This window comes from Podarcis cretensis (genome assembly GCF_951804945.1).
Source record: "Podarcis cretensis genome assembly, chromosome: 17".
NCBI lineage: Eukaryota > Metazoa > Chordata > Lepidosauria > Squamata > Lacertidae > Podarcis > Podarcis cretensis.
The window spans coordinates 11,629,629-11,649,982 of NC_137187.1; the positions used below are offsets into that span (position 1 = coordinate 11,629,629).

The window sequence follows — 20,354 nt, forward strand, 5'->3', positions numbered from 1 at the left end:
GACGCAGCTCAGTCCTCTCGCTGGCAAAGAGCTTTAGCATAATGCAGCAGCCGTCCATCCTTGCAAAAGCGAAAGCCGCAGCCGCCGGTTCTTTTAAACGCGCTCTTTTCCAACGGGAAGCCCGAAGCCCTTCTCCCCCAAAACCCCCAGATTATCGCTGATGCTTAATTTATTTAATTGCGTGTTGTTGATTATGTTGTTTCCTACCCCGCTTGCCGAGATCGCCAGGCACGGGGGATGGCTTCTTCCAGGGAGGGAATGACTTCGCTAAAATGCTGATATTATTAGTGCAATTAGACTAACTTTCCTTTACAAAATCCAAAGAGAGAGGCGACGTCGTCGTCTCTCTCCGCAATTCCTGGCTCCGGCTCTGCTTCCCGAAGCTGGTTCCTAAGTGAAACCCGGAACGTGGGAATTGATGAACTGGATTTCCCAGGCGCTTTCCCAAACGGACGATCGGTTTTTAGCACTGTAGCTTTCCGATCCTTCTCCAGGTTTTGCAGTAATCCAGAGGGCTGTTAAAAAAAAAAAAAGTACAAACTGAAAGTAAAAAGCAAAAAAACCAACCCACAAAAAACAGCCTAGCAGCAACAAGACGGAAGAGCTGTTATCCGGGGTGAGTTTTTTTAAAAATATAATATAAATATAGATATATAAACATACACAGAGAGAGAGAGACAGATCTCCTGCAGTCTAGGATGTTACACAATGCTATAAAGATGAAGGAGCCGCTTGAGGCTGTTGTATGTTTTAAAGGACTGGGGAAAAGAGAGAAAAGAAATACTTTCTTGGTTCCCTGAAGCTCCCTCCGCCCTCCCAGCTGCCCTGATAAAAGGGCCGTTTGAGTCTTTCAGTCCATCGGGAAACAAGGATATGAATTCAGATTTCTAATCGTGTTTTGCTGCCTGGTCCCTTGTGCCTGTAACAGAAGGCTGATGGGGAAACATTTGCTTGCTTAATTTTCACATTTTATCTTATCCTTGTGCCAGGAACAGCTTTACTTAAAAGGAAGAAGAAGTAGTAGTAGTTATGCTTGTCACTACTGTTCAAGGCAGAGGAGCAGGGCCAGTAAAGGAAAGTTGGCAACTTTGACTCTGGAAGCTTCTTCTAGTCAAAGGGATCCTTATACAGTGGTACCTCGGGTTACAGATGCTTCAGGTTACAGACGCTTCAGGTTACAGACACTGCTAACCCAGAAATAGTCCCTTGGGTTAAGAACTTTGCTTCAGGATGAGAACAGAAATTGCGTGGCGGCAGCGGGAGGCCCCATTAGCTAAAGTGGTACCTCAGGTTAAGAACAGTTTTAGGTTAAGAACGGACCTCCAGAACAAATTAAGTTCTTAACCCGAGGTACCACTGTACTACCCTGTTTAAAGTGAGAGGTCTTGTCTTGTGTGAGCCTTAGCTACTTAACAGTAGTGCTGCGCCAGAGTATCCCACAAAAAGGAAACAAATTGCTTCAGGTTTTTTGTCCCAAACAGTTAATTCAGGGGAAGAGGATGCCAGTACAGTGGTACTTCAGGTTAAGTACTTAATTCATTCCAGAGGTCCGTTCTTAACCTGAAACTGTTCTTAACCTGAAGCACCACTTTAGCTAATGGGGCATCCATCTGCCACCGCACCGCTGGAGCACGATCTCTGTTCCCATCCTGAAGCAAAGTTCTTAACCCAAGGTACTATTTCTGGGTTAGCAGAGTTTGTAACCTGAAGCGAATGTAACCTGAGGTACCACTGTACTCTGCTTATTGGTTAATAAGCAGAGTCAATGAAACTATTTAAGGCAAGAAGCCATCCTTCAGAAAATGGAAGACTTGGGCAAACAAACAAACAAACAAACAAACAAATAAATAAATACAGACTTTTGTTAACATAAATGCAATCAAACCATGACGGGGACAACAAAAAGCTTGAGGAGCATGTTCCTAAAAACATAAGTACCAACCATAGAAAATATTTAAGTACAGCAGTAGCAGGAAATGAGATAGGGAGCTTTCAGCAATGACCGGAGTCAGATACGTGCTAAAAGAGGCAAACAAGATGACAGAGAAATTAAATGAGTTGTTCACACTGGAAGTCTGAGGGCAGATGGATTCCTGTGCCTGAACCAACTTTTTTGGAAAGGGAACCTGAAGAAGTGAGTGGTGACAAGGTTTTAGGCCTTACTGACAAATTAAAAACTGACATATCATTGGGTTCAGATGGCACTCTGTTGAGATTTCCTAAAGGACTCAAATGTGAAGTTGCTGGTCTTCTAACAAAAGTATGTATATCTTGACACTTAGATGAGCCTCCATACCTGCAGACTAGAAAGCGGTCAGTGGAACACAAGTTTTTAAAAGGGGGTTGTCTGCACAAAGCCCATAAGGACTATAAACTGGTTATTAATAGAAACTCTGTTATATATAAAGAAAGCTGAAGTTCTTGGACTGCAGAATTCTGTGCCTAAAATGAAAGGCTGTTCTCTTTTGTACTTGTATAGTGACAGACATAAAACACAGATTACGATGAAATAACATTTGCGTCCAATATCTTTTCTGATATAAAGTGAAGTGCAGTACAGTCATGCCTCAGGTTGAAGTAGCTTCAGGATAAGTATTTTCGGGTTGCGCGCTGCGGCGACCCAGAAGTGACGTAATGCGCATGCGCAGAAGTGGTGAATCGCAACACGCGCAGATGTGCAGGTGCAGGTTGCGTTCGCTTCTGGATGTGAACAGGGCTCCGGAACAGATCCCGTTCGCATCCAGAGGTAGCACTGTATATCAAACTGGCTGTACCAGTGCCTCTAAAACACACCTCTGCCCTGTTTTCCTTTAGCAGATGCATTCGCTTCCAAGAAGCCATTGGTTCAAGAAGCTGCAAGGTAGAAGATCAGAAATGCGGCCAATTTTTAATCACTGCCCTTGATGGCATCGGTTCCCCCATCACTGGTGGCAATGGAGAAGGACCAGGAGGTGAAGGGAAACAGCAGTTAAGACCATCTGTGGAGTATGTTGCAGTAATTCTGAAGAGGCAATACCTGCTTCCTATGCCCAAACGTAAGGCATGAATGCAATGAGGAAGAAGAGATTTTGGGCATCCTGCTTCTGCTTAATGGCCATCTTTTTTCTGCTTGTCACCCTCCAGGTATTACAGATACTCAGGGTCAGGAGTTGAGCACTGCTTTAGGCTGAAACATGCCATACTCTTAATCTTAGGGTCATGGGTTCAAGTTCCACATTGGGTGAAGAATTTCTACATTGCAGGGGGTTGGACTAGATGACCCCTGAGGTCCCTTCCAACTCTATGATTCTATGGCGGGACTGTTGGCATGAAGAGAAGTGAGGGCAGGCTTGCCCACCCAGACAGCTTCAGCACATAACCTTTCCCTGGGTCTCCAGGTCCTAAGGGAGATCCTCTTTTGCCTATCTTTCTACCCTAGGGGTGTGGCGTCTCCATGACCACCCAGATTGTATTTATATTTATTTATATTTATTTATAAGAAAAACATTGTGGCTGTGTGCACCCAAAACACAACGGACTAAAATATAATAATACACCAAAGCAAATGACCAACAATAGATTTCTCTAAATAAAAACTCCTGTCAAGACCAAAACAAAAACACCTCGTTTTCAGCAGATGACAGAGCATCAGAATTGTAGGTGCTTGACTGATTTCATTGAGATTGAACTAAGTTGTTGCGCATGCATGGAACAAGGCCTGTTTCTGCATCAGGATTTTCCCACTGTCTGCTTTACCCATGCCCCCCTAAATCTGCTCTGGAGGGTTGGGGGAACACCAAGACAAAGGGGGCGGAGGGGGGGAATTCTTATTGCGTGAGCAGACCTTGCATGCATGCCACAGTTAGCACTACACTGAATTACATCCAATAGGAACAGTGTTGCAAAATACTGGGGCCGCTATTGGTGCCATGGATGTTGGACTCCCAACTCTCATCTGCCCCAGCCAGGATGGTCAATGGTCAGGGCTGATGGGAGTTGTGTACTCCTGCAACATCTCTTCCCTGAGTCAACTCTCCCAACCTCTGCCCTCTGCTGATGAGCTTCCCCCATTGATGGATTTTTCATTAGTAAAGGAATTTAATGCATGCATGATATTAACATGTGAAGCTTTTAGCAGTAAAGTGGTACCTCAGGTTAAGTACTTAATTCGTTCTGGGGGTCCATCCTTAACCTGAAACTGTTCTTAACCTGAAACACCACTTTAGCTAATGGGGGCCCCCGCTGCTGCCGCGCCGCCGGAGCACGATTTCTGTTCTCATCCTGAAGCAAAGTTCTTAACCTGAAGCACTATTTCTAGGTTAGTGGAGTCTGTAACCTGAAGCATATGTAATCTGAAGCGTATGTAACCTGAGGTACCACTGTACGGAGGTAAATATTATGAGCTAATGCAGGCTTCCTCAACCTTGGCCCTCCAGATGTTTTTGGCCTACAACTCCCATAATCCCTAGCTAGCAGGACCAGTGGTCAGGGATGATGGGAATTGTAGTCTCAAAACATCTGGAGGGCTGAGGAAGCCTGAGCTTCTCAGGCATATACTGTTAAGAGACACAGCTGCTGTGGTTGATTGAAAAGTTGGCAGCCTAATGATGAAAACAGTAATCCAACCAACCCAACACCATAAGTCACATGAGAATAGTAAGGTCACAATCACTGAATCATTTCCCCAACTACTATCTACTAGAACTAAATTCTACAGAGACCAGGGCCTACTGTTTCCTCCATTTTAAAGCAGGCCTCAGTGGGTGCTCTGTTATACAGAACGATAGTTCATGCCATGTATAATGAGACTTCAATAAGGATAGATTTCTCTTTCCCCTTGAAAGGTGGTTGTAGAGCTTGGAAAGTCTGAAAGGAAGATGACGAAAACCTCCATTTCACAAAACAGCGCACTGAAAGATGAAGAACTCCCCAGCGATACAAAGACCATTTTGAACAACGACCGATATCCTATCTTGCTGTGGTGGTCTCCGCTGACAGGAGAGACAGGGCGGCTTGGTCGGTGCGGACAAGACGCTTGCTTCTTTACTATCAACAGGACCTATCAGCACAACTCTATGACTAAAGCATTTCTGTTTTATGGTAAGAGGCTGGTTCGTTTTATTCTTCAAGATGATGAGTGACTTTGCCTTTCCCCCTCGCCCACATGGTTCATTTATCTTGTAGCTGCCAAGCATAACAGAGAAAAGAGGTGGGGCCTGCAACAGAATGTTGCAGCATGGTGTGCTGCTTTTCAGGGTCTGCTGTTTGCGATTCCAGCCACTCCATTTCAGTCCTCCTTTCTTCTGGGTTTTCTGTTCCCCACCATGGTCAGTGAGCATGCTATGGCCATTGATCTTACTGCCTTAAGTCCCCTCCTCCCAAAGGATGTTTCTGTACTTCTGCAAACCCTGAAATTTCCCCAAGTCTGCTGAAACCTCCCTTTTATGTGGGGACTGTTCCATTTTGGCTATATAAAGATTGGCACTCACAGATGAACACTGGAAATGGAGATAATTAATGTGAATAGTCAGTTTTCAGAGAGGTAGCCATATTAGTTTCAAGCAAAAAAACCAATTTTATCGTTACTTTAAAGACCAACAGATTTACTTGGGCGTAAACTATGTGCATGAATTGTTATCCTCAGTTGTAGTGTGTGTGTGTGTGTGCATACGTACACACTTTTAGAGGAAAAAATATTGCAAATAATGAGGACAAATGGCAACAAAATGCAAAAAGTACAGTCTGTGAAAAATCTACGTACCTTTCACAACAATACTATTTGGTTGTAACACAATCACCCTAGCATTGCAAATCTTAATAATACCTTAAGTGGGACAGGAAACCATGAGCTCAGTTCAAGCCTAAATGGACTGGCTACTTACTAAATAAGGACTGGCTACTTACTTTAATAAAAGCTCTTGAAAAATACCTATGGGGATCATAAGAAAACTTCAGTTATGTCAGTGACCTGCATGTTGACCGTCCGTAACTTAGACCATTATTTATTTTGTCACAAACATTAAAGTATGAAATGTGCTCATAATTGCAATCTTATTCTGCATTTTCTCATCATAAACCTTGTAATGCCTCTCTGTCTTTTTCTGGTCTGAAGCATATTTTTTATCATCTCTTCCATCCTTTAAGACATATTGTCTATCAGCTTGGCTAAGATTAATGCGTTGTATCGAATCAATCAGTCATCCTAGTGTTTCACCTTGGAAGTATCCTTTTATAGGCTTCTCTCTGCATATCCTTTATCTTCACCATTAGTAGACAGCTCTGACTTTATTTTCTCAGCAAGAATTGGACTCTGTTTGTTTACAATATCGCCAAAAAGTTGTAATATCCACTCGAGGGTCTCATACTTCCCCAGTTTAATGCGGTTTTAAAAATTGTATTCAGTACTTCTCTAGTGGGTGCACTGCAGTTTTTTTTGCTGCTAATGTTGTCAAAGCCTCCGTTTCTGAAACCCAAGTCACAACATGCAGCTACTCTCTTTAAAAACATGCAGCTGCCCCCAATGGATACAACTCAGATCCAGGAGCAGGAAAAGTAGATAAAAGTTTTGAAACAAGTTTCACGATTCCCATGGAGCTGGTGATTCTTGGGCTGAATTATTTTGGCTGTCAAGCACAAAACTGACTTTATTATCTCTCTCCTCAGAGCTGTAATAAAAATATTATTTTCACAATACATGTCCGCAGGATATTCCCTTTATAATTCAAAACCACATCTAGAGAGATTTATTATTCAGATAGACTCGAACACTGGAAGTTTAAGGGAATCAAGTTTTATTGAGCTTTCTCAGAATGTATAGCATCCTTTTTATATATAACTTTAGATACCTATCACAGCACTTTTTATCCTGCAATGTTTTATGAACTCCAAATAGAAAACTAGCATAAACTTACAGTGCAGTCCTATAAATGTCTGCTCAGAAACAAGTCCTGTTGAATTCAGTGGGTCTTACAGTTGTATATAGGATTGCAGTGTTAACTGTTTTATATTGCGAAGACCCATTAGGAACTGCCTTGCTGCAGCCTTTGTTGCTTATCTGCTTAGAAGCAGAATTAGGATCTCATTTGTAGCTAAAATGGCATCTCCCACACAGAACTGGGAGTTCTCAGCAGATCTGGAGGAACTCCAAGGACTAGAAGTACCCCCCCCCCAAAAAAAAACCCTTTAGGAAGAACCCAAGTGTATATTTGTGTATAGCTCACTGCGGACTGATGTCATGGACTGGTTGGACACAGAGGAATGGTGGGAAGAACCAGCTGGGGAACCACCAAGGGAAGAATGCTCAGGGAGTGGTGGTGGGACAATGATAAATGGTCAGAGGAATCTGAAGGGGTAACAGGGTTTAGTGAGCTGGGAGAGTCTGTGGCAGAGAGCAGTCCAGAACCAGAGGCTGAAGCTGAAGCATGAAAGTGGGGTAAGGGAGGCCAAGAAGCAGAGATGAGTCAGGCTGGTGAAGAGTCATGGGTGTCTTCCCCTTCTGCTGAGACCAGCTCCCTTCCCCCCTGGTTTCCCAGAACCAGAAGAGGCATGAAAAGGGTGAAAGAGAAGTTAGATTCACGCAGGCATAGTCTCCTATCGCTTGGGGGGGGGAACCATGGCGAGGAGGGTACTTATGCAGCTGTGATCTTCATTCTCAGTGACTACTTCATAGGAAGCAAGACCTGACAGAGATGAGTTGCTGTGCTCATTAGGTCTGACACTCCACCAAGTGATCATGTTTTTTGCTAATTAACTCCACAGTGTGACTTGCCGCTGGCTTGCTTCTGACAACTGAGCATCCTCAACAGGCATGAAATGCTGTCCATCTGTGTTTGTGTGTGTGTGTGTGTGTGTGTGTGTGTGTGTGATGAGTGGAATGGCAACCTTGGGGAAGGAGAAAGGGGAATGGAATGGAGTATGCTGGAAAATGGCTCTCTCAACAGAAGCACATGCAACATTCCATTGTGGGTCCCACTTGTTTTGCATGTTAGTAAGATGTTGTGGGGAGGAGCCATAGGTGAGAGAGGGGAGGTGGGACTTCCGGTCGGCGCCAGCGCTTAATGGCGGTCCGAGCCTCGAGCTCCGAGGCAGGACTGCTCCGTTACTTCGGGTCTTACCCGCTACGGCAAGCGGGGGACCCCTAAAATCACAGGCGCGGAGCCTGTGAACAAAGGAGATTCGGTGGGCACCTTTCGCGCCCCCCGGCACTGTGAGGGAGCCTTTTTAAAGGCTTCTGAGCGGCATCGGGGTAAGCGCGGTGCTGAGAGTCGTCACCCAGCTAGCGGAGTGAAGCCGCGTCGCCATGAGCGGAGAGCGCCGATTCCTTCCTGCAATTGGAATTTGACCACAACACCCGTGAGTAAGATTGGAAAAGTAACGGGACTTTAAAAAAAAAAAATTTTTGGCTGAAAACGGGAAAGGCAAAAATTAAGGAAGTCTGCCTCCCCGGAACTGCAGAAGGAATAAAGCAACGAAAATCAAGCTGCACTTAAAGGGAACCTTTCTAATTTTTTTTAAGCTGTCAAACTGACATCGGACCTAAAACCTCCCCCCAGATTGGCAGGAGAAGGGGGGAAGGGATTGGAACGTTGTTAACCTGCTGGAAAATTAATGGACAATTAAGACCTTCCATTGCCAAATCCCCTGGGGTCGGGCTGCCCAAACAAGACACCGGGACGTGGACTGTCAAACTTTGAGAAGTGGGGACTTGTTTGCAAAAAAGTTATCGGACCTTAGATGTACTTTGCTGCATTTTGGCCACATAGAAAAATAGAGATATTACAATTTGGACATTGGAAACTTTTGGCTACTGTTATACTTCCTTGCTTCTTTGTTTTCCTCTATCTCTGCCATTTGGATACAATTGAATGCTCCCTCTAGAGGGCTCTATCTGAAACTGTTGCACTTGAAAAAGTAACAGTGGGATTTTCCACTTGGGAATCAACTCTGTGAAAACGACCTTGAGGATATGAGTGCCCCTACAGAAGAGATAGTAACAAGGCAGAAAGCAAAACAATCTCACAAGAAAAGGGCCTCTATATCAGGAACTGCAGCTGTGCAGGAAAAAACACCAGCTTCTATGGATCCTATGACTCAGGCTCTACTTAAAATAAATCAATCCCTGGAAGCATTGACAAAACTTTCGACAGAGAATTCTAAAAAATTAACAGAGTTGACAACAAGGTTGGATGTGAATACGGCTAGTGTTGCATCGAACACAGATTCTATAAATAGATTAATTCAGGAAAGTTCAGAAACACGAAAGATTGCAGAAAGTGCAAAAATAACGGCTGAAGAGACAAGGGAAAAATTTGGGCCTATTATTAAAAAAGTGAATGAGCATGATGCAGCCCTCTCCTTACTGGAACTTCAACGTAAAGAGAAGAATTTAAAATTTAGATTGGTGCCTGAAGGGGAAGGGGACAACCTTGTGAAATTTCTCACAGAGAACATCATAACTTTTTGGCAGGAGGAATGGGAGGAAGATGAGGAACTTGAGATAATATCAGCCTTTCGACTGGGTAGAAGGCAGGACAAAAAACCAAGGGACTGCCTAATTACATTGAGATCAAAAGAAGAAAGAGATAGAATATTGAATTTGCATTATCAAAAGGCATTGGTGATCCAAAATTGTCAGATACAGATTTTTAAGGACATTCCTAAATACATTTTAGAGGTGAGAACATATTACAAGAGTTTAGTAGACCTGCTGAAGAAAAACACCATACCATTCAGATGGGAGTTTCCACAAGGATTGTCCTTTAACTTCAATGGAAGGAAGATTAAAATAAAAACAATTCAGGACAAAGAACTATTTCTAGAGAAGTACCTGGAGGATCTGCAGAAAGGAACCGTGGAGGAGAGGGAACCACCTGATATAGCAAATCTGTCATTTGGACTTTCACTACCACCATCGGAGGAAGAGCAGAAGCTTGGAGCAGTTGGAGGAACAGCTACCTAAATACAAAATGTCTCTGCAACTCCTTAGTTGGAACTGTAATGGTTTGAACCTCCCTCGGAAAAGAAGACAGGTTTTTCACATTTTGAAGAAAGAACAATTAGACATAATATGTTTGCAAGAAACCCATATTGCCAGGATACACAGGAAATTACTAATAAATAAGAGACTCGGCCAAGAATTCATCTCATCAGACAAAGTAAAGAAAAGAGGTGTGGTGATCTATGCAAAGGAAAAGTTGGCTCCAAAATTAATATTTAAAGATGAACAAGGAAGATACCTGGCAATTGAAATACAAATTCAAGGAGAAAAGATATTAATTGTGGGAGTTTATGCCCCAAATGAAGGGAAGGCTGAATTTTTTAGGAAGTTGCATGAGACATTAGTTGACTTTTTAGATTATAAAATCCTAATGATGGGAGATATGAATGGAGTTGTCTCAACAAACATGGATAAAGCACAGAGACAAGTGATTTCGAAAGAAGGGAGACTACCAAGGATCTTTTTTGAAATGACTGAAACAATGGATTTGATTGACATTTGGAGAACAAAGAATCCTTTAGAGAGAGAGGGAACTTTCTTCTCAGAAGCAAAAATGACATGGACAAGAATAGACCAAATTTGGATTTCTAGTAGTCTGGCGTCAAGAACAAAAAAAGTAGAAATCTGCCCAAAAACGTGCTCCGACCATAATGCGGTCAAGATGGAGATGAAACTAACAACAACTGGTTCCTTTAGATGGAGAATGAATGACACCCTATTCAAGGATGAAGAGATCCATAAGAAGGCCCTTAAAACATTAAAAGATTACTTTGAGATCAACAGGAAAACAGATGTGGAAAAAAGAATAATTTGGGATGCAAGCAAAGCCGTGATGCGAGGTTTTCTAATTCAACAAAATTCTATTAAGAGGAAGCAACAAAATGAAAAGAAGGAAAAATTTTTAGAAAAAATAAAAGAAGGAGAGAAGAAGTTGAGGTCCAAACCAAAGTCCCATGAGATTTTGAGAGAAATAAAGTTTCATCAGATGCAATACATGGAACTTATGAACCAACAAATAGAATGGAAGATAAAGCAAATGAGACAAAAAACTTTTGAATCAGCGGATAAATGTGGGAAACTTCTGTCATGGCAATTGAAAAAAAGGCAGAAAATGAATACGGTAACAAGTTTAGAAATGGATGGAAAGACTATCCACAAACCCAATGAGATTAACAATTGTTTTCAAAGCTTTTTTAAGAAATTGTATGCACAAGGGCCAACTAACGAGCAAGAAATAGAAGAATTCATCAGAAAATACGGTTTACCGAAAATCTCAGAACAAAGTAAAAGGATCTTAAACGAGGAAATAACAGAACAAGAAATAGAGGGTGCCATTCAGAATATGAAATTGGGAAAATCACCAGGACCAGATGGCCTGACGGCCAAATACTACAAAATGCTGAAAGAATGGCTGATACAACCATTGAAGGAAGTTTGCAATGAAATTTTGAAGGGGAAAAAGGCACCTGAATCGTGGAAAGAGGCTTTCATCTCACTTATACCGAAAACAGAGACTGAGAAGAACCAGGTTAAAAACTACCGCCCTATATCTTTACTCAATGTGGATTACAAAATTTTTGCAGACATTTTGGCAAAAAGATTGAAAAGAGTGTTGGCAGAAGAGATTCATAAGGACCAAACAGGCTTTCTCCCAGGTAGACATATGTCGGACAATGTGAGGAACATTATAGACATTTTGGAGCTGCTGGACGTTGACATTAATAGGAAAGCAGTTTTGATTTTTGTGGACGCGGAGAAAGCCTTTGACAACATTTGTTGGACTTTTATGAAAAAGAATCTCCAAGGGATGGGGGTAGGACAAGGTTTTGAAAACGGTATAGGTGCAATATACTCTCAACAAAAGGCCAAATTAATTGTAAATAACGTGGTAACAGAAGAAATACCTATAGAAAAAGGTACACGACAGGGCTGCCCAATATCCCCTTTGCTTTTTATATCGGTCCTGGAGGTTTTGTTAAACATGATTAGAAAGGACCAGTTGGTTAAAGGAGTTCAGGTCGGAGTTAGACATTATAAATTAAGAGCATTTGCAGATGACCTAGTATTGACTTTGCAACAGCCAGACACTAGTACTAAAAGAGTATTAGAACTAATTGAAACATTTGGTCGAGTAGCAGGTTTTAAATTGAATAGACAAAAAACGAAAGTGTTGGAAAAAAATTTAACAATGGAAGAAAGAGAGAGTTTTCAGAATGAAACAGGTTTGGAAATTACAAAAAGGGTAAAATACCTGGGGGTAAACTTAACATCCAAGAATGTGAACTTATTTAAGGATAATTATGAAAAATGTTGGTCAGAAGTTAAAAAGGATCTGGAAATATGGTCAAGGCTGAAACTTTCCTTGTTAGGCCGAATCGCTACTATTAAGATGAATGTATTGCCTAGAATGCTGTTTTTATTCCAGACATTGCAGATTGTGGACAAGATGGACTGTTTCAAGAAGTGGCAGAAAGACATATCAAAATTTGTCTGGCAGGGCAAAAAGCCCAGAATTAAATTTAAGATTTTAACTGATGCAAAGGATAGAGGGGGGTTTGCCCTGCCGGACTTAAGACTTTATTATGAATCAGCAGCCTTCTGCTGGTTGAAACACTGGCTACTTCTTGAGAATACTGACATTTTGGATCTGGAAGGGTATGACAATAGTTTTGGTTGGCATGCATACTTATGGTATGACAAGGTAAAGGTGTATAAAAGTTTTAAAAACCATATTGTAAGGAAAGCATTGTACAACGTTTGGATTAGATACAAAGATTTGTTGGAAAGTAAAACCCCTAGGTGGGTGTCACCAATGGAAGCTAGGGAAGTAAAAAAGCTTAATATGGATTCTAAATGGCCAAAATATCATGAGATCATAGAATATGATGGTGAAAGGGTGAAACTTCAGAGTTATGAGAAACTAAAACCTAAGGTTCGAGATTGGTTGCATTATTATCAGATAAATGAGACGTTTAAACAGGACAGGAAAATAGGATTTCAGAAAGAGAAGTCAAAATTAGAGACAGAATTGTTGGAACCCAATACTAAGAATTTATCAAGAATGTATAACTTGCTGTTAAAATGGAATACACAGGATGAAACGGTGAAATCAGCTATGATCAAATGGGCACAAGATATAGGTCATGATATCATGTTTGCTGACTGGGAACAATTATGGACCACCGGTATTAAATTTACTGCATGTAATGCTTTAAAGGAAAATATTATGAAAATGATCTACCGGTGGTACATGACCCCAGTCAAGCTAGCAAAGATTTATCATTTGCCTAATAATAAGTGTTGGAAATGTAATGAGACTGAAGGCACTTTCTACCACCTTTGGTGGACCTGCCCAAAGGTTAAAGCTTTCTGGGAAATGATCTATAATGAAATTAAGAAGGTCCTTAAGTGGACTTTTCCTAAGAAACCAGAGGCTTTCCTTTTGGGCATGGTGGGCCAAGTGGTGCCAAGGAAGGATAGGACTTTCTTTATGTATGCCACTACAGCAGCAAGAAGTCTACTGGCAAAGTATTGGAAGACGCAAGAACTACCTACTCTGGAAGAATGGCAAACAAAGGTGATTGATTTTATGGGACTGGCTGAGATGACGGGCAGAATCCGGGACCAGGGGAAAGAGACAGTGGACTGGAAGAATTTCAAAATATATCTTAAAAATAATTGTAAAATTGAGGAATGTTAAGATGTCAGGGGGTAAGAAGTAAAGAATTGCAGCAGTAAACAAAAAAAAAAAACTTAAGAAATATTTACGAAAAGGAATTAAGACATGGACTTAAGGGTTGCTAAAGAATTATTAAACAAGGATGCAGGGATGGGGAGGTATGGGGAAGTCAAAGAAAAAAAGGTTATGAACCGATGAGTATGAAGTTATATTGTGTTATATTGCTGTTTATTATCTGTGTGGAAAATTAATAAAAATTATTAAAAAAAAAAAAAAAAGAGAGAGGGGAGGTGATGGTCGTAAATACTATGCTGCCTTGGTAATATGCTGCTCATATCATTCATGGAAGCGCAGCCAGATTGAATAGTGTTTTCTAATATTTCTTTCACTGGGAGCAATGCTGATTTCTTTCTCTCCCATTTGTATTTTCAACATCTAGGTACTGACTTCAGCATAGATAGCTTACCTCTCCCCCGAAAAGACCACCATGACTGGGCCCTTTTCCACGAGGAGTCACCCAAAAACAATTACAAGCTCTTCCAGAGACCCGCCATCACTCTGTTCAACCACACAGCAACGTTCAGCCGCCACTCACATCTGCCACTCACCACACAGTACCTTGAAAGTATTGAGGCCTTAAAATCCCTGAGGTACATGATTCCTTTGCAGAACAAGAACAGCTTGAGGAAAAGGCTCGCGCCCCTCGTATATGTACAGTCTGACTGCGATCCTCCCTCTGACCGGGACAGCTATGTACAGGAGCTTATGGCTCACATTGAGGTAGATTCCTATGGTGCCTGCTTGCATAACAGAGATCTGCCGGAGCAGCTTAAAAACCCTGCCTCCATGGATAACGATAACTTCTACAAGATACTTGCTCAGTACAAATTTGTCCTTGCCTTTGAGAATGCTGTCTGTGAAGATTATATCACTGAAAAGCTCTGGAGACCACTGAAGCTGGGTGTGGTACCAGTTTATTATGGCTCTCCTAGCGTCAAAGACTGGCTTCCCAGCAATAAGAGTGCAATCCTGGTCACAGGATTCTCACACCCCAAGAACCTGGCACAGTACATCAAAGCTTTGGATGCAGATGATGAGAAATATGAGGCCTACCTTGAATGGAAGCTGAAAGGGGACATCTCCAACCAACACCTGCTTGCTGCTATAAAGGAACGCACATGGGGAGTGCAAGATATCATGAAGGACAATTACATAGATGCCTTTGAATGCATGGTGTGCACTAGAATATGGGGAAATATGAGGAGACAAGCAAAGGTAATTATAAAGCCATCTGCCCTGTTATAGCCAGGCTCGCACCATCTCTGAGTCAGACTTGCCAGGTACTAATTGTCAAGTGGAGTCACTTTGTGGCATGTGTGATGTATGAGTTCTGACAGATAGAAGCAGGGCCAGAGACACACTCTCCAGGACCAAGGAGAGCTCCCAAGGAAAGGAAGGCAGATGTTGTTCTCCCAGAGTTCTGAGTTTATATGAGTCTTTATAAGAGAAATAAGGACCTTGTGGCATATCAGATGTGGTAGTACAGTGGTACCTCGGGTTACATACGCTTCAGGTTACAGATGCTTCAGGTTACAGACTCCGCTAACCCAGAAATAGTACCTTGGGTTAAGAACTTTGCTTCAGGATGAGAACAGAAATCGTGCTCTGGCGGCGCGGCAGCAGCAGGAGGCCCCATAGGCTAAAGTGGTGCTTCAGGTTAAGAACAGTTTCAGGTTAAGAACGGACCTCCGGAACGAATTAAATATTTAACCAGAGGTACCACTGTATTCCAACTCCTATCAGACTTAGCAGCATGGACATGGTCATGGGTGGAAGGGAGTTGGAGTCCAACAACATCTGCAGGGCCACAGGTTCTTTGCTTTCAAATACCCTCCCCCCCCAGTCTCATATTCTGTGAGTTCAACTCTTCTCCAGCTGCCTACAATATTGCAGCGAAATAATTCATCAGCCATTGCCTTGAGTGAAATTGCTGCTGACTTAGTCTTCAGTTGGCAGTCAAGGCTGACCTATGGAGTGGGTTGCACACATCAAGCAATGATTAGATCTAATGACAGCCCACAGTTTATTAAACTGCAATATTTCACAGCCTCTTGAGTGAAACATAATGCTTGTTTACAGAATCGCCGCAGCATTAAAAAAGACTGTAAGAAGTGGCGGGCACATTTTCATCCAAGCCCTGTCAAGTTTGCATCCCTGGCTTCAGCCGTTTGAAGCTACACGGAGCGAACGTGTAGACCTCATTCCTAGCTCAGTGGGGAGGGGAGTCTTTTTCAGACGGAGGGCTGCATTCGCAATGCGGAGCCATGCACACAAATGCGCTATATAAATAAATGCATGATGGCGATAATACCTGTGTAATATGAAATCCAGTACAACAGTTGTGCTAGTGGAAGATGGCTGTGCGACAGGTTGTGCCTACAACAGTCTGTTGTGCAACCAGCCATCAGAACCATTCCGGCTTCCTGCACTTTCTCTTGTGTAAGCCATTCCACTAACATAGCTGGATACACTCCTAAGGGACCTTAACTTAGTGCTTCATTGAATTCCTCCCAAATATTTCCCCCTCCACACACTATTTAAGTGGAAGTGAGTGTATATTCATCCCAGCTTACATGGTGGTTGATAAAATTCAGATTGTGTCCTCCCACCTCTCTTATTCTCTTTTTCTCTCTCAACCAGGGAATGTTACCAAAAAAGTGGAATGCAGAAGCAAGTCACCTGAGCTGCCCCAAACCTCAACCATTTGTTTTTTCATCTCGTAATACGCACAGAACGGCTCTGCGGGAGATGTGGATACCGAGCTTTGAGCAGTCCAAGAGAGAAGCTCACGCGCTGAGGCAGCTGGTCGAAAGGAACAGAAATTTCACAGCTCAGGAGTTTTGGACTATGGTGTTTAGAGAATGAGTTTAGAGGGAGACAATAGGCCCTTGACTCAAGCTAGAGGGGGAAACAAACCAACACAGAGGAGCCTCTATGAGGAGCTGTTGTTTGTCGGTTGCCTTAATAAGATAGGAAGCAGTTTTAACCACTGAGATGATGAGAAATCATCGTATTCAGCGAATACTAATCCAGAAGACGAAGGACCCAGTTGGGTCATCTTATATTTTTTATACTAACGTTCAGTATAAACTATTAATATAAATTATTAGTGTAATTAACATTGGAGCATTCACAGCAAAATGCAGCCATCTGCACTTTACTTTCCCTCTGTGTGTGTGTGGCTTATTTTGCCTCTGCAGTTCCTCCCACCCTTGAGTTGGATACGTGTCAAGTCTTCCATCCAGATGGTTTGGCTTCCTGGCATCTCTCAAGCAAAGGGCCTTGTCTAAAGGGCTGGCCTTGCTTCTTATGTCATTTCTGCACCTGACAGGAAGCCAAGCCGTGCAGGAGAAAGGAGGACCTTGCAGATGAATCGCAGAGCAGCGGAGGAGGAGGAGCAACCTCAGGGGCCGTGTGCCAAATGCTCTGGGAGGGGGGATGGTTTACGGAAAGCAGGCCTCCTTGTTATTGGAGACTGGATTCTGTGCTACTCTGGCAAATTCTGTAAAGAGCCACTTTGTGGTTTGAATGAAGGACCTTCTTTCTTTTCATTTCTGGCTGGGCCAGGGTGATGGAGATGTCATCTATTGAACAGCATTATAAACAGCAACGGCAAGGCAGCATGTCCATGCTCTGATAATGTCTGAAGCATTTCTGTTAAGGAGGGAGGGCTGACCGTGCAGAGGCTCATGGAGGCAGAGATTTTGTTTTGTTAAGACCTGCACAATATCAGATGATTTGGGGCTTGATTTATCTTTTTTATAATATTTTTTATTAATTTTAACATATAAATTATAATACATACCACAAAACTTCACCACTTATACAATCTTTTTTGGACTTCCATCAACACCTCTGATGATCCACCGTTTTAACCACTTCTTATGCATTTCTTAAATTCATATTGCCTTTAATTATCTTAACTAACCATCCTCTCCTTTATCCATTATTGCAATAGTTCCAATAATTCATCTCACAAAACTTCTTGCAAACCTACAATCATCACAATTACTTTTCAAAAAGTCTGTAAATTTATACCAGTCTTCTGTGAATTTCTGGTCCTGCAGATTTCGAATCCTTCCTGTTAGTTTATCTAGTTCTGCATTGTCCATTAATTTCCTCCTCCATTCTTCTTTCGTTGGTAATTCTTCTTGCTTCCATTTTTGTGCCAATAATATTCTTGCTGCCGTCATCGCATATAAAAACAGCTTACATTCTTTTCTATTTATATCACTTCCTACAATGCCCAGTAAAAATGCTTCTGGTTTCTTTATAAATGTATATTTCAACATTTTTTTTCATCTCATTGTATATCATTTCCCAGAAACTTTTCACTTTTTTACATTCCCACCACATGTGGGATTTGAGTATCTTTATGGTTTTCGTTACTTGGGTGGGACTGGAAGTACGGGGCCAAAAGGCTTCTTCACGCATAGTAAGTGTCGCTTTTCCCAACATGCTGATTCCAGGGGGAAATAAAAGAGAGGGAATCCTTTTATCAGCCAGAATTGGTACTTTTTACCTAGCTGTTAAAAAAGTACAACAGCCCTACCAGGGAAAAAATGGCAACTGTATATATGTAGGAAACTAGATGTGTTGCCACCATTTTTTCCTGCTAGGACTCTTGGTTTTGTTTTTTAACAGCTGGGGTAAGATAAAGGTAAAGGGATACCTGACCATTAGGTCCAGTCGTGGCCGACTCTGGGGTTGCAGCGCTCATCTCGCTTTACTGGCTGAGGGAGCTGGCGTACAGCTTCCGGGTCATGTGGCCAGCATGACTAAGCTGCTTCTGGCGAACCAGAGCAGCATATGGAAATGCTGTTTACCTTTCCTCCGGAGCGCTACCTATTTATCTACTTGCACTTTGACGTGCTTTCGAACTGCTAGGTTGGCAGGAACAGGGACTGAGCAACGGGAGCTCACCCCGTCGTGGGGATTTCAACCACCGACCTTCTGATCAGCAAGTCCTAGGCTCTGTGGTTTAACTCACAGCGCCACCCGCGTCCCAACAGCTGGGGTAAACAAGTACAAATTGGGCTGATAGAGGTTTCCCCTCCACTCACTGCGTCAACATGTTCTCATCACTGCATGTGGAACCGAGGACAATTTAGGACTACATCATTATTTGCAGCATCAAGACCTGACAAGGCATAATCAAGGCTCAAAAACACACAGCTTGTTGCTCTTGATCGCACATTTTGTTTGTGGTGAGCGATGGAGGCCATGCTGGGTGGCAAGAACAGCGATTGCACTGCAGGTTTGACCTCTCTGACCAAACACACCTCAGAGCAGGTGAGTGGATCTATCAGAGTGCTCCTTTGCTCAGCATGTTTTTGCATCATCCGTTCCCACCTCGAGCCCCAGCATCAGCAGTTTCTGTTGTTACTTGGCAGACTGAAATTTCCTGATACGGAGGAAGAATATAAAATGCATTAGCACTTGGCACTCATATGCTGAGATCCGGAGACAGGCCAAAAAGTGCTGCTTAAGATTTACCCACCATCTAGTGTTTAAAAAGGGAACATCCACAGACAGGGGCTGCATTCCAGATTCTCGGGCATCATTCCAAATACCCTCGGTAGCATATTTACACCACCACTTCCTACTCAGAAGTAAGCCCCACTGTACTCAATGGAGCTTACTCCTAGGTAAGTGTGCCTGGGACTGCAGCCTTGAACTTTGCCCCACTAACACAGGCCTGCACATTAATGCTCAGGGGTTATGAGAATTGCCCAGCTACATTGGTGTTAGCCCCCTGAGCCCAGGGTATAAATAAAATTTATTATTATTATTATTACATTTGGAGACAAACAGGTTCCCCAGCCAGTCTATGCAGACCAAAGCCCACCATAGTATTTTTTTTTTTTTTAAGGAGCAATGCTTCCATTCATTCTCACTACATTTCGTTTGGTTATCTTAACTTTACGTACTTAAAGAAAAGAAAACCAAACCAGCCCCCTCTTGGACTTCAACCGGATTCCTTTCCAGCATCCATCAGTTTCATTGATCCGGTGTTTGCTGATCCTCTTCCCTCTTTGACGTGGTCCTTGACATTTCTCAGAACCTCAAGAACAAGCTGGCAACCATAACGCTTAGCAAAGATCTCCCTATAAATTCAATCAAAGTGAAAGCTGTGTCCTTTGGCCAGGCTGGAATGCTTCTGAGTGCAGACGATCAGCCTGCTGTTGTAAAAAAGCTTTCCATCTACAGAGGGAGGGATTGTGATGTGTATCGTCATTAAAATACAGTGGTACCTCAGGTTACAGACACTTCAGGTTACAGACGCTTCAGGTTACAGACTCTGCTAACCCAGAAGTAGTACCTCAGGTTAAGAACTTTGCTTCAGGATGAGAACAGAAATTGTGCGGCGGCAGCAGGAGGCTCCATTAGTTAAAGTGGTACCTCAGGTTAAGAAAAGTTTCAGGTTAAGAACAGACCTCCAGAACGAATTAAGTTCTTAACCCAAGGTACCACTGTACACCCAAAGAGGAATGGGTTTTTTCAACAGCAGGGTGAGCTCTGTTGCCTTTCATTGTTCCTCAGTTGCCACAAACATAGGAGCCAAATCCTAGGGGCTGAGGTCCCTTCGCCCTTCAATAAAATAAACGGCAACGTTTATGGGCATCACCATTCAAATGG

General features: G+C 42.6%; 1 protein-coding gene across 3 annotated transcripts; it reads left to right on the forward strand.

Annotated features, from left to right (window-relative positions):
- Window positions 1-396: 396 nt before the first annotated feature.
- Window positions 397-17,335, forward strand: FUT10 (fucosyltransferase 10). 3 transcript variants are annotated; one of them, XM_079959581.1, is made up of 5 exons: window positions 397-616; window positions 2,815-3,123; window positions 4,824-5,079; window positions 14,095-14,930; window positions 16,356-17,335. In XM_079959581.1, the coding sequence occupies exons 2-5, from the start codon at window positions 3,043-3,045 to the stop codon at window positions 16,578-16,580; spliced, it is 1,398 nt and encodes a 465-aa protein (XP_079815707.1). In that variant the 5' UTR covers window positions 397-616; window positions 2,815-3,042; the 3' UTR covers window positions 16,581-17,335. The 3 variants fall into 3 exon arrangements, with proteins under 3 accessions (XP_079815707.1, XP_079815709.1, XP_079815708.1); XM_079959583.1 differs by having other exon boundaries at window positions 2,815-3,035; XM_079959582.1 differs by having other exon boundaries at window positions 2,818-3,123.
- Window positions 17,336-20,354: the final 3,019 nt, after the last annotated feature.